The sequence below is a fragment of the Hyla sarda genome, chromosome 7 (genome assembly GCF_029499605.1).
Source record: "Hyla sarda isolate aHylSar1 chromosome 7, aHylSar1.hap1, whole genome shotgun sequence".
NCBI lineage: Eukaryota > Metazoa > Chordata > Amphibia > Anura > Hylidae > Hyla > Hyla sarda.
The window spans coordinates 217,317,874-217,345,048 of record NC_079195.1 but is presented as its reverse complement, the minus strand read 5'-3'; the positions used below and the strand labels follow the sequence as shown (position 1 = coordinate 217,345,048).

At 44.2% G+C, this 27,175-nt stretch overlaps 2 protein-coding genes across 2 annotated transcripts in view; one reads left to right on the top strand and one right to left on the bottom strand.

Moving 5' to 3' along the window:
- SLC44A5 (solute carrier family 44 member 5) overlaps window positions 1-10,590 on the bottom strand; it is a 135,108-nt gene extending 124,518 nt beyond the window's left edge. Inside the window, exon 1 of the mRNA XM_056532684.1 lies at window positions 10,356-10,590. Coding sequence (XP_056388659.1) covers window positions 10,356-10,392 — 37 coding nt within the window. The 5' untranslated portion in view covers window positions 10,393-10,590. The remainder of the gene's footprint in view (window positions 1-10,355) is intronic.
- The window catches only part of RABGGTB (Rab geranylgeranyltransferase subunit beta), a 220,597-nt gene that overhangs the window by 120,292 nt on the left and 73,130 nt on the right, over window positions 1-27,175 (top strand). The gene's annotated exons all lie outside the window — the stretch shown is intronic.

The following is a 27,175-nucleotide window of genomic DNA, read 5'->3' as shown; positions in this document are numbered from 1 at the left end:
CCAACGGCTGTCCGGGCATGCTGGGAGTTGTAGTTTTGCAACAGCTGGAGGCACACTGGTTTGGGAAACACCGGTCTAATGTAACTGCGCAATTTATTGATCAGGGAAGTGTCAGGTTTTACAGCACAGAGGAGATCTCCATCGCCTGTACTTGAGGTGACTCGAGGACTCCGGAGAATAAGAAAATAATCTCACAAATGTCATTGGCAGAACTCCTCTCACCCATCTCGAACGTGCCCCCTCCTGAAGATCTCGCCCATACACTGAGTGGGTGAAGGAGATGACGATCGGATTCGCTCACTCGAAATCCTATCACTAAGGAGAAGTTCTGCAACGCTTCTATATATTTTCTAGCAATCTTAAAGGGCCACACACGGATTTGCTATGAATCATGGGTAGCAGAGCAATTCTCTAAGCATAGCGCATATTTCTAAAGGCTGTCCAGGCATGCTGGGAGTTGTAGTTTTGCAACAGCTGGAGGCACCCTGGTTGGGAAGCACTGTCTTAGAGTATGTTCACACAAGGAATTTTACTCACGTAATTCCGCGCCAATATTCTGCTCCATTTCCGCAATGAATGAATGTTCTATTGACTTTTCTGGGCTTTCCAATGCACTGTTAAAGGGGTACTCCAGTGGAAAACTTTTTTTTTTTTTTTTTAATCAACTGGTGCCAGAAAGTTAAACAGATTTGTAAATTACTTCTATTAAACGATTTTAATCCTTACAGTACTTATTAGCTGCTGAACACTACAGAGGAAATTCTATTCTTTTTGGAACACAGTGCTCTCTGCTGACATCTCTGTCCATTTTAAGAACTGTCCAGAGTAGGAGAAAATCCCCATAGAAAACATATGCTGCTCTGGACAATTCCTAAAATGGACAGAGGTGTCAGTAGAGAGCACTGTGGTCATGATGTCAGCAGAGAGCACTGTGTTCCAAAAAGAACAGAATTTCCTCTGTAATATTCAATGGCTAATAAGTACTGGAAGGATTAAGATTTTTAATAGAAGTCATTTACAAATCTGTTTAACTTTCTGGCACCCGTTGATTTAAAAAAAAAAAAAGAAAGGTTTTCCACCGGAGTACCCCTTTAACACTGTGGAATTTCTGCAGACAAAATTCTGATGCAGAATGGTATTCCACCAGAAGATTGGACATGTTGATTCTTCTAGCAGAATCCCCCCGGGTAAAAGTCCATTGATGTCAATAGGACTTTATTTTTCCTTGCCAAATGAGTGTGGAGCGGAATTAACGTGCGGATCAAACCCCAAAAAGAATGAACTTTGTCCACAGCAGCTTCTGATCCTCCTCCTGATTATCTCTTCAAATTCTGCACCAATTTCGCACAAAATTCTGCACCAAGCAGAAGTTGATAGATTTGCTGACTTGACAAGGAATGACGGAAATAATTCCTTATCAATTCCTCACTGTGATTATATCCTTATTGTATGAGATGACCCTGCTGACCCCGCCCTCTAATGATAACGAGATGACCCTGCTGACCCTGCCCTCTAATGATAGGACGATTCTGCTGACCTTGCCCTCTAATGATAGGACGATTCTGCTGACCCCACCCTCTAATAATAATAATGAGATGACTCTGACTCCGCCCTCTAATGATAATGAGATGACTCTGCTGACCCCGCCCTCTAATGATAATGCGATGACTGCTGACCCCACCCTCTAATGATAACGAGATTACTCTGCTTACTCCACCCTCTAATGATGACGAGATAACTCTGCTGACCCTGCCCTCTAAAAAATAATGAGATGACTCTACTGACCCTGCCCTCTAATAACAAGATGACTTTACTAATCCCACCCTTTAATGATAACGAGATGACTCTGCTGACTCCGCCCTCCAATGATAACAAGATGACTCTGCTGACCCTGCCCTCTAATGATAATGAGATGACTGCTGACCCCTCCCTCTAATGATAACGAGATTACTCTGCTGACTCCACCCTCTAATGTTAATGAAATGACACTGCTTACCCCCGTACTCTAATGATAATGAGATGACTGCTGACCCCTCCCTCTAATGATAACGAGATTACTCTGCTGACTCCACCCTCTAATGTTAATGAAATGACACTGCTTACCCCCGTACTCTAATGATAATGAGATGACTGCTGACCCCCCCCTCTAATGATAACGAGATTACTCTGCTGACTCCGCCCTCTAATGATGACAAGATGACTCTGCTGACCCTGACCTTTAATAATAATGAGATGACTCTAGTGACCCTGCCCTCTAATAATAACAATAGGACTTTACTGATCCCACCCTTTAATGGTAACATGATGACTCTGCTGATCCCGCCCTATCATAATAATGAGATGATTCTGCTAACCCCGCCCTCTAATGATGAGATGACTGCTGACCCCACACTCTAATAATAATGAGATGACTCTGCTGACCACAGCGGGACTGGGACGAAAAATAGTTCTGGGCATTTAAGACTAAGCAGCACACTTTGGTCATGGGTGTGGCTATGGGAGGGCGGAGTAATTGGGTATAATAGTGTATATAATGTAAAAAAACACCTTTATATACAGGGGAAATATTAATATCATACTGTTACTGACCAATTTACTGTACCAAACCCAATATTATCAATGATACCAGTATATAAGAAGGAATATTATAACCATACATATTACCATCATACTGTTACTGACCAAATCCTGTATACTGAGACCAATATTACCAATAATAACAATATAAAAGGAGGAATATTATCACCATACATATTACCATCATACTCTTACTGACCAAATCCTGTATACGGAGACCAATATTATCAATAATACCAGTATACAAGGAGATACATCATGACCATACATATTACCATCATACTGTTACTGACCAAATCCTGTATATTGAGACCAATATTACCAATAATAACAATATAAAAGGAGGAATATTATCACCATACATATTACCATCATACTCTTACTGACCAAATTCTGTATACGGAGACCAATATTATCAATAATACCAGTATACAAGGAGATATATCATGACCATACATATTACCATCATACTGTTACTGACCAAATCCTGTATACTGAGACCAATATTACCCATAAAACCAATATATGTAGGGATATTATCCCCATACAGTGACCATATAGTGGTGATATCAGCTCTACAACCATATAAGAGATGACAGTGCTGTTATAGTCTTCTCTAATTGGAATCATTCACTTCCTTTTTCATCTCCATCCAGCCCAGATGATTTCTTCCAGCCTTGACTCGTCTTTCAGCCCCATGTATGTAGTAGCAGCTCCCCTATAAGCTGTAGTAGCCTTCCTTTAAGTAGAAGTAGCCCCTGTTTATAGTAATAGTGCCTCTATTAGGGAGTAGTAGCCCCTTTTAGGTAGCAGTAGCCCCTTACAGGTAATAGTAGCCCCTGTAGTTAGTAGCAGTCCCCTTGTAGATAGTACTAGCCCCCTGCAGGTAATAGTAGCCAGTACTTGCCCCCCCCCTTCAGTTAGCTACTTCCCCCTATAGCCAAGATCAGGGGGAAAAAACAAAAAAACTCACCTGGCTTCTGTGTGGTCTATAGCATGGCCTCTGCTCTTCTTTCCTCCACTGTGTGCTCTGGCGCATGATGATGTCACATGTGCCAAAGCACAGAGGAAGGATACTCGGCTTCTTGTTGGCTGCCTGCAGCCACAAGAATGATTGACAGGGAGAGGAGCCAATGGCTCTTTGCTCTGTCAAACAGCCGATTGTTCCATTTAAAGCATACATGTCACCAAGAAAAATAAAATAAAAAACACATGGATACTACTTATACTACCATATTTTCCGGCGTATAAGACGACTGGGCGTGTAAGACGACCCCCAACTTTTACAGTTAAAATATAGAGTTTGGGATATACTAGCCGTATAAGACTACCCCTCTACCGCGATGTACAGTACCTTACCAGTGATTGACTGGTTATTGTATACAAAGCCTGCTTGGATTGGTCAGCTCTCCCTGTCTCCAAGACTATTAAAGCTGTACATGCCTCTTTCACCCGTCTGGCCCGCCCTTGTATCCTAATACCATACCTCCTTCTCTGCCTCTCAGATCTCGCACATGCGCCACCCCTGTATACCATTACCGTACCTCCTTCTCTACCTCTCTGATCTCGCAAATCCACACCTGCGCCGCCTCTCAGATCTTGCACATTCACGCCTGCGCCGCCTCAGATCTTGCACATGCGCACCGCTTCACTGCAGTCCTCAGGAGCGAGATCTGAGAGGCAGAGAAAGAGGTACGGTAATAGGATACATACAAGGGCGGGCTGGATGGTTGAAAGATGTGTGTTTTTCTGGGCACAGTGCCGCTCTCTCTCTATCCATACCCCGGATTCCCCGCTCTATCTCTATCCATACCCTGGGCGTCCCGGCCGACTGCAGCACCCGCCCTATAAGACGACCCCCGGCAAATAGTCCTGACTTTTGAGAACATTTTCCTGGGTTAAAAAGTAGTCCTATACGCCAGAAAATACAGTACACTAGTTTTGGTCCTATTGTGCTGCTTAGGTCTCCTGCATTCCTCTCCCTAACAGGGAGTGTATCCCTGAGCAAGCTGTGTCAGCTTTCATTTTCGGATTTTGTGTCTCTTTGTGCATGCTGCAGGTACCCAGGTGACAGAACCAAGATGACTCTGTCAGAGACTGAATATCAAATTAGCTTGTATGGGGACATCTAGTGGCCGGAATTATAACAGTGATTATAGTTAATTGCGCCCCGGACTTGCCGGCCCTGCTGCTGACTCTGCCAATAATGAGATATTTCTGTTTACCAAACATATCTTTTTGATGATATTCCGACATATACCCATGGCGTACAGCCAAACCTTTTTGGTAGGGAAGTCACTGCTGGGGACGCATGTTACTATATTGATGTTGGCCAATATTTCTGCAATTACTTCAGCATGTGTCCAGGTTAGAGGAAATTACTAAATGATTGAAATGCGTAATGAGGAAGTCCGCTGTTAACTCTTTCATGTTCACAATGCAATTCTATGTAGAAATCAATTTTTCCTTTCAGGCTAAGGACACCTGGAACGGCTTACCATAAAACTGCGACTTACCAGCCAAACACGCGCCAAATATCAAGTATTCACATTGACTGTTAAAAGTCATTGAGTTCCCATTAACAAAAAGACCGTTAAAGGGGCACTCCACTTTTAGTTCCGAATGCTGTGTGCGCGCTGTGGGGGTCGGCCACGCCCCTTATGCTGTCACACCACGCCCCCTTAATGCAAGTCCATTGGAGGGGGCGTGGCATCCGCCACGCCCCCTCCAATGGACTTGCATTGAGGGGGCATGGTGTGATGGCATGAGGGTGCGTGGCCGACCCCCACGGCACGCACACAGTGTTCGGAATTGTATGTTCCGAACGCTGACCAGTGGAGTACCCCTTTAAGGGCCTCGTTCACACTTCCATCAAGATTTCCATGGTCCATTATAGCAGTAGAACACTCAAAATTACACCAGTGCCAGATCTCCTGTATAACTGACCATACCCCCAACATTTTACCAGTCAAAATAGAGCTGTAGCAGCGTTTTTTTGTTTTGTTTTTTTTGGGGGGGGGAATTTTTGATGGAATCTGTTGCTGAACAGAAACCCCCAATGCAGATGTGAATGAGGCCTTAACCACAAAAAAAATCTGATAAAGGAATCTCAGACAATTGGGACCCAAACCAAAAAAAGGGGGGAAGTTCAGTGACACATATGGACGAATCTCTAAGTAAGCTAGTGTTTCCCTGCAGCGCCTCCATAGGAGAAATAAAGCATTACGCCCTTTTATATTTATACCCAATGTGTAGGTCTTTTCCTTTACTAGCTAATAGATGAGGATACTCCAGTTTCAGGGGATAGCAAGCTGGGCAATTGCCCAGGGCGCCAATTTTTTAGGGAGCTCCCAAAACTAAGAGAGCACACCATCTAAACTGCTATGAGGCAGAAGGCACTTTACCATTAACCCCATTCACTAGGCATTGAATGTCAATCTTGTTTAGTCACTGAATGGCAGTATTGTTTGAAAAATATATGACAGAATTATGTGAGCCTTATATAGTAATAATACTTGCATCCTGTATGGAGGTATTATTTAGGCATTGTATAGCGGTATTATCTAGACAAAGAATTACGAACAACCATCTCTAGGATTTACAGAGAACAGTCCGATAAAAATAAAATATCCAGTGAGTAGCAGTTGTGTGGAGGAAAATGCCTTGTTGATGACAGAGGAGAATGGGCAGACTGGTTGGAGATGACAGAAAGATAACAGTAACTCAAATAACCACTGGTTACATCCAAGGTCTGCAGAATACCATCTATAAACGCACAACACCTCAATTCATACAGGCACCAAAACTGGACAATGGAAGACTGGAAGAACGTCTCGATCTGCAGCAACTGTGTGATGTCATCATGTCTATATAGAGAACTGTGTGATGTCATCATGTCTATATGGAAGAACTGTAGGATGTCATCATGTCCATATGGAGGAACTGTGTGATGTCATCATGTCTATATAGAGGAACTGTGTGATGTCATCATGTCTATATGGAAGAACTGTGTGATGTCATCATGTCCATATGGAGGAACTGTGTGATGTCATCATGTCTATATAGAGGAACTGTGTGATGTCATCATGTATATATGGAGGAACTGTGTGATTTCATCATGCCTATATAGAGGAACTGTGTGATGTCATCATGTCTATATGGAGGAATTGTGTGATGTCATCATGTATATATGGAGGAACTGTGTGATGTCATCATGTCCATATGGAGGAACTGTGTGATGTCATCATGTCTACATAGAGGAACTGTGTGATGTCATCATGTATATATGGAGGAACTGTGTGATGTCATCATGTCCATATGGAGGAACTGTGTGATGTCATCATGTCCATATGGAGAAACTGTGTGATGTCATCATGTCTATATAGAGGAACTGTGTGATGTCATCATGTCCATATGGAGGAACTGTGTGATGTCATCATGTCTATATGGAAGAACTGTGTGATGTCATCATGTCCATATGGAGGAACTGTGTGATGTCATCATGTCTATATAGAGGAACTGTGTGATGTCATCATGTATATATGGAGGAACTGTGTGATGTCATCATGTCTATATGGAGGAACTGTGTGATGTCATCATGTCTATATGGAAGAACTGTGTGATGTCATCATGTCCATATAGAGGAACTGTGTGATGTCATCATGTCTATATGGAGGAACTGTGTGATGTCATCATGTATATATGGAGGAATTGTGTGATGTCATGATGTCCATATGGAGGAACTGTGTGATGTCATCATGTCTATATCGAGGAACTGTATGATGTCATCATGTCCATATGGAGAACTGTATGATGTCATCATGTCCATATGGAGGAACTGTGTGATGTCATGTCCATATGGAGGAACTGTGTGATGTCATCATGTCCATATGAAGGAACTGTGTGATGTCATCATATCCATATGGAGGAACTGTGTTATGTCCTCATGTCCATATAGAGGAACTGTGTGATGTCATCATGTCTATATGGAGCAAAAAGGAATGTTTCCAGCACCTTGCAGAAAGTATGCCATGAAGAATGAAGGCAAAAGGGGGTCCAACCTGGGAACACTAATAAAGTGGCCAGTGACTGTATATGGCTGTATTATGTGGACCATTTATAGAAATATATTTGCATACTGTATGGAGGCATTGTTAAGGCATTATTTGGACACAGAAGAGCAACTGTATATAGACACTGGATGTCAGTATTGTATGATAAATATATATGGCAGTGTTATGTGGGCAACATATGGAAGTATTATTGGCTTACAGTATGACGGTATTACGTGAATACTAAATGGCAGTTTTATTTAGACACTGTAACGCAGTATTCTGAAAGAAATATATGGCAGTGTAATGTGGAAGTATTGTTTGCATATTGTATGGCGGTAGTATTCCATATTGTATGGCAGCTTTATTTAGACACTGACAATATTAAGACACTGAATGGCGGGATTGTGTGGGAAATAGTGTACTGTATGGAGGTATTGTTTAGGCATTATTTGGACACTGAATAGCAACTATATATACACAATTAGCTTCAGTATTATGTGTTATGTGGGCAACTTATGGAAGTGTTGTTTGCATATTGTATGGTGGTATTATTATATATTGTATGGCAGTATTATTTAGACACTGAGTGGCAGTATTGTGTAAGAAATATATGGCAGTATGTGGAAGTATTGTTTGTATTTTGTATGGTGGTATTATTATGTTGATATTGTATGGCAGTATTATTTAGACACTGGCAATTTATTAAGGCGCTGAATAACAGAATTGTGAGGGAAATATAGAGCAGTATAATGCGGATATCTAGAAATATTATTTGCTTACTGTGTGGAAGTATTATTTAGGCATTATGTGGACACTGAATAGTAACTATATATAGACAATGAACTGCGGTATTGTGTGACAAATACATGGCAGTGTTATGTGGACCACATATAGAAGTATTGTTTGAATACTGTATGGCGGTATTATTCAATATTATATGGCAGTATTATTTAGACACTGGAAATGTTTTTAAACACTGAATGGCGGGATTGTGAGGAAATATATAGCAGTATTATTTGCGTATTGTATGGAGGTATTGTTTAGGCATTTTTTGGACACTGAATAGCAACTATAGACAATGAGCTGTGGTATTGTGTGACAAATACAGTATAAAGCAGTGTTATATGGGCAACATATGGAAGTATTGTTTGCACACTGTAAGACATTGTATGGCAGTATTATATATATATATATATATATATATATTATAAGATATTGTATGGCAGTATTACTTAGACACTGGCAATTTATGAAGACACCGTATCGCGGCATTGTGAGGAAAATATATAGCAGTATATAAAAATATTATTTGCACACTGTATGGAGGTATTATTTGGACACTGAAAGCAACTATATATAGACAATAAACAGCAGTATTGTGTGGGCAACATGTGGAAGTATTGTTTGCCTATTGTACGGTGGTATTTTTTAGGCATTGTATGGCAGCATTATTTGGACAATGAATGGCAGCACAGTATCTCTGGCCGGATTTTGAATTTGAATTTCTGCTGCGGAAATTCTGCAGTGTACATGGTGCGGCAGAATCCCATTGAAGACAATGGGAGGCTGCCGCAACCGGAATCTATGAGCGCAATTTCTCAGCGCGGAAATTCCGTAGTGTTGAATGTAGCCTTATGTGGGCATCGTATGAAAGTATTTTTAGCCTTGTATGGCAGTAGTCAGGTATGAACAGTATGGTATAATTTAATTTTTCATTAAAACCGTCTCTAAATCTTCACTAGGGTTAGGGTTCCTCATAGGGTATCCAAAACCAAATCACCCCAAAACTAGATACCCACACAGGAGTGCTGTACACAAGAAGGCATCTACTTTTTACATGGCTTCATACGGTAGTATGGTCACCAAACTGTGGACCTCCAGATGTTGCAAGACTACAACTCTCAGCATGCCCGGACAGCCGTTGGCTGTCCGGGCATGCTTAGAGTTGTAGTTTTGCAACATCTGGAGGTCCACAGTTTGGAGATCACTGACCTACAGAATACCATAGGTATGATCGTCACATCAAACATCACATCTAGAGCCCTTTATATGATTGCCAGCTCTTCTGCCCAGTGTGGCGGCACTACTCAGCGGGTACAGAGCTGAATGTGTTAATAAATCCTTCTCCCTCATGTGACCTGATATCGCCTCGCTGCACCTGACGACAGGATCCTTCCCGGAATAATAATAATAATATCCTTCATGGAATGCTTCAAAACAAGCAGGCCGGGGTGGCAGGTCCTGTGGGCAGTAAGGCTGCCGGTGACAGCAGACAGGCTCATTGTTGTGGTACTGGGAACTTTCACATCACAGTCTGGCTCTGGCATCACAATGTATTGTCCTTATCAATTGAGCTATGCCCTGATAGGTATGGGGGGGGGGGGGGGGGGGACCCGGCAAGTGATGCCCCCAAGTCATGCCTTGGCATAGGGATGGCATTGCAAACAGGAGATGTGGGCATAGGCCCAGCTATAGTGCAGCCCCCCCCCCCCCTACATCCTAATCTATGCACAGGATACAAACCCCCACCACCACCACCATCAGGACCCCAAATCTGTCCTAACCCAAACCACACAATGCACCAGAGGCAGCGAACAACAACATTCCTGCTCAATGCGGATACAACTGTTTACAATGTATCAGAGGAGAGACCCCCGCACAGTCCCACCGGGCACAGAATGGACCCTACCACAAGCAGCGGTCTTTAGTGTATAAAGGACTTACCATATGGAGAGGTGTGGGCACCCCCCCTCCTGCCCATCTTCCCCAGGCTGGAGGAGATGGTCTCCCGGCTGAGTCAGGGGGCTCTTTGTTGCCGCTGTAATGGCATGTGAGGGTCCCTGCCTGTGTGACACTTACTGTGTGTACTGAGCAAGGATGAAGCTGCTGGGGATGGGAGGGATGGCTATGATTGAGGGGAGGAGGGACTCTATACAGAACAGCAGTGTGATTGTGAACAGCATGGTGGATGTGTGTGTGTGTGTGTGTGTGTGTGTATAGGATGGTGACTGTGTGTGTGTGTGTGTGTGCATAGGATGGTGACTGTGTGTGTGTGTGTATAGGATGGTGACTGTGTGTGTGTGTGTGTGTGTGTATAGGATGGTGACTGTGTGTGTGTGTGTGTGTGCATAGGATGGTGACCCTGTGTGTGTGTGTGTGTGTGTGTGCGTGTGTATAGGATGGTGACTGTGTGTGTGTGTATAGGATGGTGACTGTGTGTGTGTGTATAGGATGGTTCTATACATATGTGTGTGTTATGACTGTGTACAGCAGGGTGACTGTGTGTATACATATGTGTGTGTTATGACTGTGTACAGCAGGGTGACTGTGTGTATACATATGTGTGTGTTATGACTGTGTACAGCAGGGTGACTCTGTGTGTATACATATGTGTGTGTTATGACTGTGTACAGCAGGGTGACTGTGTGTATACATATGTGTGTGTTATGACTGTGTACAGCAGGGTGACTCTGTGTGTATACATATGTGTGTGTTATGACTGTGTACAGCAGGGTGACTGTGTGTATACATATGTGTGTGTTATGACTGTGTACAGCAGGGTGACTCTGTGTGTATACATATGTGTGTGTTATGACTGTGTACAGCAGGGTGACTCTGTGTGTATACATATGTGTGTGTTATGACTGTGTACAGCAGGGTGACTGTGTGTATACATATGTGTGTGTTATGACTGTGTACAGCAGGGTGACTCTGTGTGTATACATATGTGTGTGTTATGACTGTGTACAGCAGGGTGACTCTGTGTGTATACATATGTGTGTGTTATGACTGTGTACAGCAGGGTGACTCTGTGTGTATACATATGTGTGTGTTATGACTGTGTACAGCAGGGTGACTCTGTGTGTATACATATGTGTGTGTGTTATGACTGTGTACAGCAGGGTGACTGTGTGTATACATATGTGTGTGTTATGACTGTGTACAGCAGGGTGACTGTGTGTATACATATGTGTGTGTTATGACTGTGTACAGCAGGGTGACTGTGTGTATACATATGTGTGTGTTATGACTGTGTACAGCAGGGCGACTCTGTGTGTATACATATGTGTGTGTTATGACTGTGTACAGCAGGGTGACTGTGTGTATACATAGGTGTGTGTTATGACTGTGTACAGCAGGGCGACTCTGTGTGTATACATATGTGTGTGTTATGACTGTGTACAGCAGGGTGACTGTGTGTGTATACATATGTGTGTGTTATGACTGTGTACAGCAGGGTGACTCTGTGTGTATACATATGTGTGTGTTATGACTGTGTACAGCAGGGTGACTCTGTATACATATGTGTGTGTTATGACTGTGTACAGCAGGGTGACTCTGTATACATATGTGTGTGTTATGACTGTGTACAGCAGGGTGACTCTGTGTGTATACATATGTGTGTGTGTTATGACTGTGTACAGCAGGGTGACTGTGTGTATACATATGTGTGTGTTATGACTGTGTACAGCAGGGTGACTCTGTGTGTATACATATGTGTGTGTTATGACTGTGTACAGCAGGGTGACTGTGTGTGTATACATATGTGTGTGTTATGACTGTGTACAGCAGGGTGACTCTGTGTGTATACATATGTGTGTGTTATGACTGTGTACAGCAGGGTGACTCTGTATACATATGTGTGTGTTATGACTGTGTACAGCAGGGTGACTCTGTGTGTATACATATGTGTGTGTGTTATGACTGTGTACAGCAGGGTGACTGTGTGTATACATATGTGTGTGTTATGACTGTGTACAGCAGGGTGACTCTGTGTGTATACATATGTGTGTGTTATGACTGTGTACAGCAGGGTGACTGTGTGTATACATGTGTGTGTGTTATGACTGTGTACAGCAGGGTGACTCTGTGTGTATACATATGTGTGTGTTATGACTGTGTACAGCAGGGTGACTCTGTGTGTATACATATGTGTGTGTTATGACTGTGTACAGCAGGGTGACTGTGTGAATACATGTGTGTGTGTTATGACTGTGTACAGCAGGGTGACTGTGTGTATACATATGTGTGTGTTATGACTGTGTACAGCAGGGTGACTCTGTGTGTATACATATGTGTGTGTTATGACTGTGTACAGCAGGGTGACTGTGTGTATACATGTGTGTGTGTTATGACTGTGTACAGCAGGGTGACTCTGTGTGTATACATATGTGTGTGTTATGACTGTGTACAGCAGGGTGACTCTGTGTGTATACATATGTGTGTGTTATGACTGTGTACAGCAGGGTGACTGTGTGAATACATGTGTGTGTGTTATGACTGTGTACAGCAGGGTGACTGTGTGTATACATATGTGTGTGTTATGACTGTGTACAGCAGGGTGACTGTGTGTATACATATGTGTGTGTTATGACTGTGTACAGCAGGGTGACTCTGTGTGTATACATATGTGTGTGTTATGACTGTGTACAGCAGGGTGACTGTGTGTATACATATGTGTGTGTTATGACTGTGTACAGCAGGGTGACTCTGTGTGTATACATATGTGTGTGTTATGACTGTGTACAGCAGGGTGACTGTGTGTATACATATGTGTGTGTTATGACTGTGTACAGCAGGGTGACTCTGTGTGTATACATATGTGTGTGTTATGACTGTGTACAGCAGGGTGACTCTGTGTGTATACATATGTGTGTGTTATGACTGTGTACAGCAGGGTGACTGTGTGTATACATATGTGTGTGTTATGACTGTGTACAGCAGGGTGACTCTGTGTGTATACATATGTGTGTGTTATGACTGTGTACAGCAGGGTGACTCTGTGTGTATACATATGTGTGTGTTATGACTGTGTACAGCAGGGTGACTCTGTGTGTATACATATGTGTGTGTTATGACTGTGTACAGCAGGGTGACTCTGTGTGTATACATATGTGTGTGTGTTATGACTGTGTACAGCAGGGTGACTGTGTGTATACATATGTGTGTGTTATGACTGTGTACAGCAGGGTGACTGTGTGTATACATATGTGTGTGTTATGACTGTGTACAGCAGGGTGACTGTGTGTATACATATGTGTGTGTTATGACTGTGTACAGCAGGGCGACTCTGTGTGTATACATATGTGTGTGTTATGACTGTGTACAGCAGGGTGACTGTGTGTATACATAGGTGTGTGTTATGACTGTGTACAGCAGGGCGACTCTGTGTGTATACATATGTGTGTGTTATGACTGTGTACAGCAGGGTGACTGTGTGTGTATACATATGTGTGTGTTATGACTGTGTACAGCAGGGTGACTCTGTGTGTATACATATGTGTGTGTTATGACTGTGTACAGCAGGGTGACTCTGTATACATATGTGTGTGTTATGACTGTGTACAGCAGGGTGACTCTGTGTGTATACATATGTGTGTGTGTTATGACTGTGTACAGCAGGGTGACTGTGTGTATACATATGTGTGTGTTATGACTGTGTACAGCAGGGTGACTCTGTGTGTATACATATGTGTGTGTTATGACTGTGTACAGCAGGGTGACTGTGTGTATACATGTGTGTGTGTTATGACTGTGTACAGCAGGGTGACTCTGTGTGTATACATATGTGTGTGTTATGACTGTGTACAGCAGGGTGACTCTGTGTGTATACATATGTGTGTGTTATGACTGTGTACAGCAGGGTGACTGTGTGAATACATGTGTGTGTGTTATGACTGTGTACAGCAGGGTGACTGTGTGTATACATATGTGTGTGTTATGACTGTGTACAGCAGGGTGACTCTGTGTGTATACATATGTGTGTGTTATGACTGTGTACAGCAGGGTGACTGTGTGTATACATGTGTGTGTGTTATGACTGTGTACAGCAGGGTGACTCTGTGTGTATACATATGTGTGTGTTATGACTGTGTACAGCAGGGTGACTCTGTGTGTATACATATGTGTGTGTTATGACTGTGTACAGCAGGGTGACTGTGTGAATACATGTGTGTGTGTTATGACTGTGTACAGCAGGGTGACTGTGTGTATACATATGTGTGTGTTATGACTGTGTACAGCAGGGTGACTGTGTGTATACATATGTGTGTGTTATGACTGTGTACAGCAGGGTGACTCTGTGTGTATACATATGTGTGTGTTATGACTGTGTACAGCAGGGTGACTGTGTGTATACATATGTGTGTGTTATGACTGTGTACAACAGGGTGACACTGTGTGTATACATATGTGTGTGTTATGACTGTGTACAGCAGGGTGACTGTGTGTATACATATGTGTGTGTTATGACTGTGTACAACAGGGTGACACTGTGTGTATACATATGTGTGTGTTATGACTGTGTACAGCAGGGTGACTCTGTGTGTATACATATGTGTGTGTTATGACTGTGTACAGCAGGGTGACTGTGTGTATACATATGTGTGTGTTATGACTGTGTACAGCAGGGTGACTGTGTGTATACATGTGTGTGTTATGACTGTGTACAGCATGGTGACTGTGTGTATACATATGTGTGTGTTATGACTGTGTACAACAGGGTGACTCTGTGTGTATACATATGTGTGTGTTATGACTGTGTACAGCAGGGTGACTCTGTGTGTATACATGTGTGTGTGTTGTGACTGTGTACAGCAGGGTGACTCTGTGTGTATACATGTGTGTGTGTTATGACTGTGTACAGCAGGGTGACTCTGTGTGTATACATATGTGTGTGTTATGACTGTGTACAGCAGGGTGACTCTGTGTGTATACATGTGTGTGTGTTATGACTGTGTACAGCAGGGTGACTGTGTGTATACATATGTGTGTATTGTGACTGTGTACAGCAGGGTGACTGTGTGTATACATGTGTGTGTGTTATGACTGTGTACAGCAGGGTGACTGTGTATACATGTGTGTGTTGTGACTGTGTACAGCAGGGTGACTCTGTGTGTATACATGTGTGTGTGTTATGACTGTGTACAGCAGGGTGACTCTGTGTGTATACATATGTGTGTGTTATGACTGTGTACAGCAGGGTGACTCTGTGTGTATACATATGTGTGTGTTATGACTGTGTACAGCAGGGTGACTCTGTGTGTATACATATGTGTGTGTTATGACTGTGTACAGCAGGGTGACTCTGTGTGTATACATATGTGTGTGTTATGACTGTGTACAGCAGGGCGACTCTGTGTGTATACATGTGTGTGTGTTATGACTGTGTACAGCAGGGTGACTGTGTGTGTATACATATGTGTGTGTTATGACTGTGTACAGCAGGGTGACTCTGTGTGTATACATGTGTGTGTGTTATGACTGTGTACAGCAGGGTGACTCTGTGTGTATACATATGTGTGTGTTATGACTGTGTACAGCAGGGTGACTCTGTGTGTATACATATGTGTGTGTTGTGACTGTGATGCTGTGACTGTCTAACAGCCCGAGGCAGCATTACAAATCTGGCACATTCTTCGCTTACGCTGTCTATGGGCTCATTCACACTGTGGACATTTTGCCAGAAGAATTCCGTCGGCTAAATGTCTGCTTGCAGTAGGCTTCACCAGAACAGTCAACGGTAGGACCATGCGGACATGCGCTGTCTCATAGAATTCCGCCAAATGGCCAGCACCGCTGATAGGGTACTCATTTGCTATTGCTGTGCCACTCTGTGACTGGCACTGGTCATGGGGTATCATAGTAACATAGTTCATAAGGTTGAAAAAAGACCAGAGTCCATCAAGTTCAACCTATAACCCTAATGAGTCCCTACTGAGTTGATCCAGAGGAAGGCAAAAAACCCTCATACTAGAGGTAAAAATTCCTTCCCGACTCCAAATATGTCATCAGAATAAATCTCTGGATCACTGTTCTGTCCCTATAAATCTATTATCCATAACCAGCAATGTTATTATTCTCCAAAAATGCATCCAGACCCCTTTTGAACTCTTTTACAGAGTTCCCCATGACCACCTCCTCAGGCAGAGAATTCCACAGTCTCACTGCTCTTACAGTAAAGAACCCCCGTCTGTGCTGGTGTAGAAACCTTCTTTCCTCTAGACGTAGAGGCCCCCTTGTTATAGATACAGTCCTGGGTATAAATAGATCATGGAGAGATCTCTGTACTGTCCCCTGATATATTTATACATAGTTATTAGGTCTCCCCTAAGCCTTCTTTTTTCTAAACGAAATAACCCTAATTCAGATAATCTTTCTGGTTACTGTAGTCCTCCCATTCCCTGTATTACCCTGGTTGCCCATCTTTGAACCCTCTCCGGCTCCACAATATCTTTCTTGTACACTGGTGCCCAGTACTGTACACAGTATTCTATGTGTGGTCTGACCAGTACTGTACACAGTATTCTATGTGTGGTCTGACCAGTACTGTACACAGTATTCTATGTGTGGTCTGACTAGTACTGTACACAGTATTCTATGTGTGGTCTGACCAGTACTGTAACAGTATTCTATGTGTGGTCTGACCAGTACTGTACACAGTATTCTATGTGTGGTCTGACCAGTACTGTACACAGTATTCTATGTGTGGTCTGACCAGTACTGTACACAGTATTCTATGTGTGGTCTGACCAGTACTGTACACAGTATTCCATGTGTGGTCTGACCAGTACTGTACACAGTATTCTATTTGTGGTCTGACCAGTACTGTACACAGTATTCTATGTTTGGTCTGACCAGTACTGTACACAGTATTCTATGTGTGGTCTGACCAGTACTGTACACAGTAATCTATGTGTGATCTGACCAGTACTGTACACAGTATTCTATGTGTGGTCTGACCAGTACTGTACACAGTATTCTATGTGTGGTCTGACCAGTACTGTACACAGTATTCTATGTGTGGTCTGACCAGTACTGTACACAGTATTCTATGTGTGGTCTGACCAGTACTGTACACAGTATTCTATGTGTGGTCTGACCAGTACTGTAACAGTATTCTGTGTGGTCTGACCGTACTGTACACAGTAATCTATGTGTGATCTGACCAGTACTGTACACAGTATTCTATGTGTGGTCTGACTAGTACTGTACACAGTATTCTATGTGTGGTCTGACCAGTACTGTACACAGTATTCTATGTGTGGTCCGACCAGTACTGTACACAGTATTCTATGTGTGGTCTGACTAGTACTGTACACAGTATTCTGTGTGTGGTCTGACTAGTGATTTGTACAGCAGTAGAATTATTTCCTTGTCGTGGGCATCTATGCCCCTATTGATGCCCCCCATGATTTTATATTGCCTTGGCAGCAGCTGCCCGACAATGGTCACTACAGCTAAATTTACTATTAACTAAGACCCCCAAGTCCTTTTCCACGTCAGTCGTCCCAAGTTTTCTCCCATTTAATACATAATCCCATCCCGGATTTTTCCTCCCCATGTGCATTACCTTACATTTATCAGTGTTGAACCTCATCTGCCACTTCCCAGCCCAAACCTCCAACCTATCCAGAACCATTTGTAACAGTGCACTGTCCTCTATTGTGTTATCTACTATAGACAGTGCACAGTGTTTACCGCTTTATAGAGTTTAGTATCATCTGCCACTTATCAGCCCAAACCTATCCTCTGCCTGACACTGGTAATGACTGCATGTGTGACATATTTGTGCTTTAGGAATGTTCCTCCGACTTATTCTATGACGTTGGCATCTACACCGACAGGAGAAGGGAACAACATGGATTATCTGGTGACAATGGCGTCTGTCAGGGGGTGGGATATATTAGAAAGTTTCCCAACCAGGGTTCCTCCAGCTGTTGCAAAACTACAACTCCCAGCATGCCCAGACAGCCAAAGGCTGTCTGGGCACGCTGGGAGTTGTAATTCTGCAACAGCTGGAGAAACCCTGGTTGGGAAACACTGCCCTACCCAGATATTAAAGGGGTTCTCCACTGGAACACATTTATGTATTTATTTTTAATCAACTGGTGCCAGAAAGTTAAACAGATTTGTAAATTACTTCCATTAAAAAATCTTAATCCTTCCAGTACTTATTAGATGCTGAATACTACAGAGGAAATAATTTTCTTTTTGGAACACAGTGCTCTCTGCTGACATCACGAGCACAGTGCTCTCTGCTGACACCTCTGTCCATTTTAGGAACTGTCCAGAGCAGCATATGTTTGCTATGGGGATTTTCTCCTGCTCTGGACAATTTTTAAAATGGACAGAGATGTCAGCAGAGAGCACTGTGCTCGTGATGTCAGCAGAGAGCTCTGTGTTCCAAAAAGAAAATAATTTCCTCTGTAATATTCAGCAGCTAATAAGTACTGGAAGGATTATGATTTTTTATTAGAAGTAATTTACAAATCTGTTTAACTTTCTGGCACCAGTTGTTTAAAAAAAAAAAAAAAAAAAAGTTTTCCACCGGAGTACTCCTTTAACAGTAGCTTTGGAGCTGTCCATGGTACTTGCACCATTTTGCCTATGATAAGATGGCCATAATATAAAGAGTTGAGTCCCCACATTGGGCCCTGTTTACCCGATGGGGCCCCCGGCCTCACTGCATGATGACATCCCAGACCTGGACTTCATTTGCCCTATTCTTCCCCAATTCTTAGAAATAATATTAGTTTCCTGTTACATCACGTGTTGCAATAAACGTTGTCTTCTGCTGAAATAGTCACCTAACCTACTTTATATAAAGGGGCACTCCAGCGTTTAAAAAAGTCCACAGAATAGGGGATAAGTGTCTGATCACAGGGGGTCCCAACCTCTGCGACCCCCCCCCCCCCTGATTTCCAGAACAACGGCGCCCCCAAATCTCATCGTTGCATGTATGTGCACGTGCTCTGTGCATTCTCTAGGGCAGTGTTTCCCAACCAGGGTGCCTCCAGATGTTGCAAAACTACAACTCCCAGCATGCCTGGACAGCCTTTGGCTGTCATCAAAATAAAGGGTTAGAGGTCATCAAAATAAAGGGATTATAAACGTACTAATTTGGTTTAAAAGTTTGTGATTTTTTTAAAGCGCAACAATAATATAAAAGTATATAATAATGGGTATCATTTTAATCGTATTGACCCTCAGAATAAAGAACACATTTCATTTTTACCATAAATTGTACGGCGTGAAAACAAAACCTTCCAAAATTAGCAAAATTGCGTTTTTCGTTTTAATTTCCCCACAAAAATAGTGTTTTTTGGTTGCGCCATACATTTTATGATATAATTAGTGATGTCATTACAAAGGACAACTGGTCGCGCAAAAAACAAGCCCTCATACTAGTCTGTGGATGAAAATATAAAAGAGTTATGATTTTTAGAAGGCGAGGAGGACCTACAACACTGCACACACTGATCTATAACACTGCATACACTGATCTCCTATGCTGATCACTGGCGTGTATTAACACGCCTGTGATCAGCATTATCGGCGCTTGACTGCTCCTGCCTGGATCTCAGGCACGGAGCAGTCATTCGTCGAACGGACACCGGGGAGGCAGGTAAGAGCCCTCCCGGTGTCCGATCAGCTGTTCGGGACGCCGCGATTTCACCGCGGCGGTCCCGAACAGCCCGACTGAGCAGCCGGGTCACTTTCACTTTCACTTTAGAAGCGGCGGTCAGCTTTGACCGCCGCTTCTAAAGGGTTAATACCGCACATCGCCGCGATCGGCGATGTGTGGTATTAGCCACGGGTCCCGGCCGTTGATTAGCGCCAGGACCGACACGATATGATGCGGGATCGCGGCACGATCCCGCTTCATATCGCGGGAGCCGGCGCAGGACGTAAATATACGTCCTGCGTCGTTAAGGGGTTAAAGGGGAATTCCAAGATCACGTAAAAAAAAATAAAAATACTACTAAAGCATTTAGCAATGCTTACCTGTCTGCCACAGCTCTAAACCCACAAATAATCCATATGTTATTGGGGTCTTAGTCCTGTACTTCCTGTTTGAGCAGTTGTTCAGTCCTACAATTCCCAGTATACATTGCTTTACCAGCTTTTCATCACAGTCCTCCGGACGGATCTCTGCTATACAATCCCTAAGAATCTAAACTGAGCTTATCAGATCCCAACCGACTGTCAACCGCTGCTCAAGCTATATGTATAGAGACTCTGTTATCTGGACTGTTACTATTGCTGCATGTACAGAAATTCTTCTGTAAAAGTTCCTGCAAGTTTTCAGCTAACAGCGGTTGTGGACAATCCTTTATTTCTGCATCACCTATTGCTCTGGGCGTCACGAGTGACAAGGGTTAACAGCGCCCTTTATTATTCCGAACAGCAACACCCTAATTACCCTACACCCCCACAAGGCTTTATCCCTCAATCTACCACCACACAGGCTCTTCTTGGCTAGCCGCAGCAGATTTTCCGCAGCGGAATTTACGCTGCAGAAAATTCGCCGCAAGCCCCATTGAAGTCAGTAGGGCCTGCGGCGGATTTTCCGCAGTGGAAATTCCGCTGCGGAAAATCTGCTGCGGACAGCCGAGAAGAGCCCGCCCCCTTTCAAATACATAGCGGGAAACCTGCAAATAAATCCACCCGTGTGTACGTACCCTTAAGGTGTATTCCAGAGGAAGTTGCGTAGTTCTCTGACCACAGCGCTCTCTGCTGACCCCTCTGTCCGTGTCAGGAAATGTCCAGAGCAGGAGAGGTTTTCTATGGGGATTTGCTTCTAATCCGGACAGTTCCTGATACAGACAGAGGTGTCAGCAGAGAGCACTGTGGTCAGACTGGAAAGAATTGCACAACTTCCTCCGAAGTATATCTGTAATCAGAGGCGTACCTAGTGCCTGGGGCGCCCCTGCGATCAGACATCTTTTCCCCTATCCTTTGGATAGGGGATAAGATGTCTAGGGGCGGAGTACCCCTTTAAGCTATGGTGTATGGCATGCTGGCTTCTGAGCCCACGTTATACCTCATATGCAGGGTATTTGGAGCTTTGTATCAGGAAAAAAAGAAATAAGCTGCTACTAAGGTCTGTTGCCTTACCTCCTCTAATACCAGAATTGTGCAGCTGCTCTTGATATTAAGCAGATTAATTATTTTCCCGGGAAGCTTTTTCACATAATGTCCTTTGTCATGGCAGCTGCTGACCTGGAGGGGGATGCTATCAGTCAGGCGGTGGAGCACCTTACAGCTCCTTCCAGTATGCGAATAGTGTGGCGTGCAGGCGGGTAGCATCGCTCTTACAGGCGTCAGCCCGGTAGAGTCTCTTGCTAGGGGGAGCTGTTATTCTCGCGCTCCTTTGCCTGACATGAAATACGGTTTCAATTAAAAAATGTGCAAAATTACCATCTGTTTGCCGCGTATCAGTCTCGTCTCTCCAGGTCCGGGGACGTAACGTCTTGGTTCGTACTGTGAACACCGTAATATCTATGGGACCTGAAATCTAGTGTATTATCAAAGCTGGAAACATTTAAGTCATCATCACGCTGAAATTGAAACAATTATACGTCGGTACATTACCTTCTAATCGTTACGATCCTGGCGACCATTGTAGCACCGCGTTTCGCAACAAAGAGGCACTTAGCGAGAAATCACCGCGTTTTTAAAAACCTGCCATCGAGCCATCGGATGATTACAAGACATTAAAGCGCAGACGTCCGTAATGAAGATACATGTGTACAACCCCTCCGGAGGGTAACAATCGCCGGGAACAACACTTAGAAAACGTTCGGAATTTTTTTTTTCCCGAGTTCGAATATTTTAGATGATGCTTTATGGGGCTGTCTGGATTAAAAAAACTTTATTATCACAAACGCCATTATATAGTTCTGCATTAATAGTGCGATTTTCTTCTAATATCCAATGGCTACAAGAAGCATCTCTCAGAGTGCATGCACACCACATTTTTGCTATACAGTTCCCATATACGCTTTCAAGTTAAAAACCGTACGGGACCATATTAAAAAAAACGTATACATTGACTTAACATTGCAAACCGTATGTCAAACGCATCATCCGGTTTAGTCCGTTTTGCTTCTATGGTTTTTGCAATTTTTTTACCCATACCCAAAACCATAGCCTGCCACGGTTTTTGGTCCGGGTAAAAAAATGTATTGAAACCATATACGTTTTTTTGGGAGTCAATGGGAACCATACAGAACCGCTTACGGTTCCATCCAGTTTTCACCATACGGTTTTTGACTTTGCACAGTTTTTCTTCTTGGAATTCCAATCAAACAAATGACACTTTATTCATAATGGGGTGAAAAGTTAAAAACGTATACGTTTTTTTCTTAAAAAATGGATGCAACCGGACTTCATTTTTCAAACCATATACGTTTTTTTAACTGTATACGGGTTGAAATTTGTACACATGTTTTAATACAGTTTAGTCCGGGTTTTGAGGAATCCGTTTTTCATCAAAAACCTAGAGCTCTAAATCACTCTAGAGCAGTGTATACCAATTAGGGTGCCTCTGGTGGTTGCAGAACTACAACTCCCAGCATGCCCGGACAGCCTTCAGCTATTCTCTGCTAAAACTCTTATAGTGAGAGGCTGGACTAAGGTTAGCTCCTTTGTTTCATCCTTCTATGGGGAGAGGCTGCTGTCTGGCTGAGCAGACAGGTAGGGAGAGGCTGCTGTCTGGCTGAGCAGACAGATAAGGAGAGGCTGCTGTCAGGCTGGGCAGATAGCTCAGCTTAAACTGCTTACTCCATGCTCTCTTGCTCTGTACTGAACACTTACCTCCTGCAGAACAAAATAGTGATCTAGCTAAACTTGGCTAGATCTCTTCTAGCAAGATCCTGTAGTGTAGTGTCTCTGTAAGCCCTTATTTGCCCAAAGCCAGGTCTGGAAATCACAACAATATAAACAATATAAAACAGATTAAAGCATCATAAAACATTATGAAATAATGCAAAAAATGTAAAGCATCACAGATATCAAAACAGCATATAAAATATGGAATTTTACAGACAACACCCAACCACAAGACCCACAGGGAACCAAATGGACACTGCATATAGATTTTCCACCTCAGCTCTCTAGTTGTGCTACTTACCTAAAACATCTTGAACCTCTGTCTTATTTCATTGTTCCAGTATGCATTGCCTTAACTTATTAACGTGAGGAAGTTTGACCTTCATATCTCTGGCCATGGGGACATTTCTAGAAATAAACAACACATTCATCAGAGTCACAAGTCAATTGTTCTGAGGGAATTCTGTTATTGAAGGCCCATAAAGAAAACACATCCTATTGTATGGCAACGACGGTGACTGCGGAGAAGACGTGGTCGAACATCTTGCTTATTCTGACACCTCAAAAACTTCTCACATTGATTAGTTGTCACAGGAAATCGATTGCTTTGCCTCGAGGAATCTCATTAGAGGGGAATGTACACGGCTTATGTATTTAACTGTTTAATCATGTGATAAACAGAAAACTTATTTTAATCCAAATTGTGATCATCTAAAAACTCAGGATCAGTACAGGATAGGTAATGTAATGTATGTACACAGTGACCTCACCAGCAGAATAGTGAGTACAGCTCTGGAGTATAATACAGGATATAACTCAGGATCAGTACAGGATAAGTAATGTAATGTATGTACACAGTGACCCCACCAGCAGAATAGTGAGTGCAGCTCTGGAGAATAATACAGGATATAACGCAGGATCAGTACAGGATAAGTAATGTATGTACACAGTGACTCCACCAGCAGAATAGTGAGTACAGCTCTGGAGTATAATACAGGATATAACTCAGGATCAGTACAGGATAAGTAATGTAATGTATGTACACAGTGACTCCACCAGCAGAATAGTGAGTACAGCTCTGGAGTGCTGACCAATTAGTTGCGGGTGTGGTCGTGCTTCAGCTGTGCTGTGTGTCTGCTGTGTCTCCTGAGCTCCAGGGAATTACCATCTGTTCCACCTGGGGCCTGCTTCCTCCTCCCCAGGGAGGGAGTGGGTTTCCAGGCATGAGTGAGGGAGGTGAGGCCCAGGCTTCTGCTCCTTGGACTAGGCCGCAGGGGAGCAGTAGAAGCCAGCAAGCGGCCGGAACATCGGAGGATTTGGGGGTGAGGCGTTCCACAAGGAGTCGCAGCAATGCTGCTCCAACTCCCCCCACAGAGGCGAGAAGCTCCAAGGTGGGATCCTCCTTGGGAAAGCTGGGTGCTGCCAGTGGAAAGCTGGGTTCGTCCGGAAGAAGGCAGAGTGCTCACGGAGGTGAAGCCGACCTCAGTGAGGAAGGCTGGGGAGTGCTGAGGACCCGGGAGTCTATTTCCACCTATACCTCCCGGGTAAAAAGTCACCTCCGTGAGTATGAAGACGCCTGTAAGACCATCAGGAGGCTCCGAGAGGAACTGCGCTGTGCCCGGGCCAGAGCTAAGGTAACTCCTAAACGGAAAAAAACTGAGATCAAGGCAGAGATAAAAAGACTTATGGCTGACATGCAAGTTTTGGAGGAGAGGAGAGCAGCATTACTGGAGAAGAGTGGTCCATTTAAAGAAAAATTGGAAAATGAGGAGCGCTTCAGGGTGACAGAAGAAGAAAAAAATAAAAGGTTGATGGGGCTGCAACCTGAGAGCCAGGTGGATGATGCGGAGGAGATGGAGGAAGAACTACAGCCAGATCCACCTGGTGGCCTGCGGCAACAGCAGCAGGCCCCGTACAGTGGGCCCCCTGCACAGCAACCAGCAGTATCACCTGCCGACTCAGGAGAGGACAGTGACAGCAGCTACCAGGGAGGGGCGCTAATGGCCCAGATCCGCATGCTGGAATCCCCAGTGTGTCCTTAGAATCTGGTATTTGGAGATGAGCTCCCAAATGAGGCACCTGGGGGTAAGAAGAAAAAGACCAAGCCAAAGCAGCAAGAAGTGGTGAGTTACATCTACACCCCCCTCCCTGTAAACCCTGAGTCGGCCGCAGGGTCAGCTCATTGTGCAAGCCCCGTTACTCAGCCCAGCCCGTGTTCTGTGGTGGACTCGGTGCAAAGGTGCGGGGAGAGTACAGATACTAAAAGGGCGCAGAGCTCCATGCCTGTTTGCAGTAGCAGGGATGGAGCAGAGAAGGCATCGGCCGCAAGGCCGTACAATGAGGGCGGCCCAGCAGTGGGCAGAGAGGCAGACTCCGGTGCTGTAGTTCGCTCCCCTGTGGGAGAGGGGGGTGACTCAGTGCCGGAGGTAACAAAGGGCATAACAGACACTCCTAAAAGTAAAGAAAAACGTTTATTTTGCATTGGTGCCGCTGATCCCATTGATCAGCGGCGTCATGAGAAGACTGGAGATGATGCTGATGAGGCGGAGGGCACTAATAAGAACAGGGCTGGGGCCTCCTCTAGACCGGGCAAGCATGCTGCCCGGTCCCTTAAAGGGCCAGCGGAGGTTGTCCCAGCCCCAGTGCCCCGTGATGCTGAGGCAAAACAGGGAAAAACATCATCATCATCATCATCCTCGTTTCCCGGATTTGCTATTTCTGGTCCAGCTAGAGTGAATGAGAAGGTAAATGGGGGTGCGGGGTGTATGACTGGGGAGCGGATGGAGGTTAATGTTATTGGAGAAGGTGATTTTGCTGTTGCTGTAATTGGGGGTGGTGGTGATGGGACTACAGATGAGGCTATTGGAAACAATGTTGTTGGGGGAAGTGCTAATGTTGTTATTGGGGGTGGTGGGGATGTTGTCATTGGCAGTGGTGTAGGTGTAGGGTCTGGTCCGGTTGCCCCCTCAGTGGTGACAGATCATAGGAGTTATGCCAATGTCACTGCTGGGGGAAGTAGAATATTTTCCTCGTCTCCTGATTCTAGGGACGGTTTATTGCAGCGACGTCTCCTGGAGGCTCTGAAAAAGGGGGAAAGGTCGATTAATGTAGAGGGTAGAGCAGTTGATCTGTCTTTCTGGATAGAGAGACACGGTCTCTCTGCCTTCCGAGAGGAAAGAGGGGGCGATACTGTGTGGTCCCTCCCAACAGCCGGGGCAGGTAGTAACCGTAGGAATGTGGTTCGTCTTCAGTGGCAGGGCGAAGATATGTGTCCTTCAAGGACCAAAGTGGTTGAGCTCTTGCTAAGGATGGGCTTCAAGGCAGTCGATATCTTCGCCTTGATACATCCCTACGGTACTCCTGAATTCGATATCAGTTTTGTTCGGCCAGAGGGGCTTGAGCTTTTCTGGTCGAATTATGAATTGGTAAAGAATGAGCCCGGCTGGCGAGACTTTGCCGTACAGGCATTGTCTCGTCAAAACGAAATAAAAAAAGTGACCGTTTTGACCCGTAACGAATCACTCTCTTGTGTTGACATCATCACCTGCTTAGGACGGTATGGCGAGGTAATGGGGGTCCCGCAGAAGAACAGGGACGAGTTTGGCATCTGGTCAGGAGCCTGGACGTTTTTGGTAAAACTTAAGCGTTCAGGAAATACAGTTACCCATATTCCATCCTCTGCCTTTCTCGGTAGGGATCGTATCCAGATTTTCTACCGGGGTCAGCCGAAGCTCTGTCACAGATGTGGTGACCCCACACACTTCAGTGCAAACTGTACGGTGCAGAAATGTGCCTTGTGTGGGGGTGTAGGCCATCTTGCCGCATCTTGTGCAGAGATTAGGTGTCACCTGTGTGGTGACTTAGGTCACCCATTCAGTTGTTGTCCTCGTTCTTTCGCTAATGCGGTCTTGTCCCCAGCGGGTGAAGAT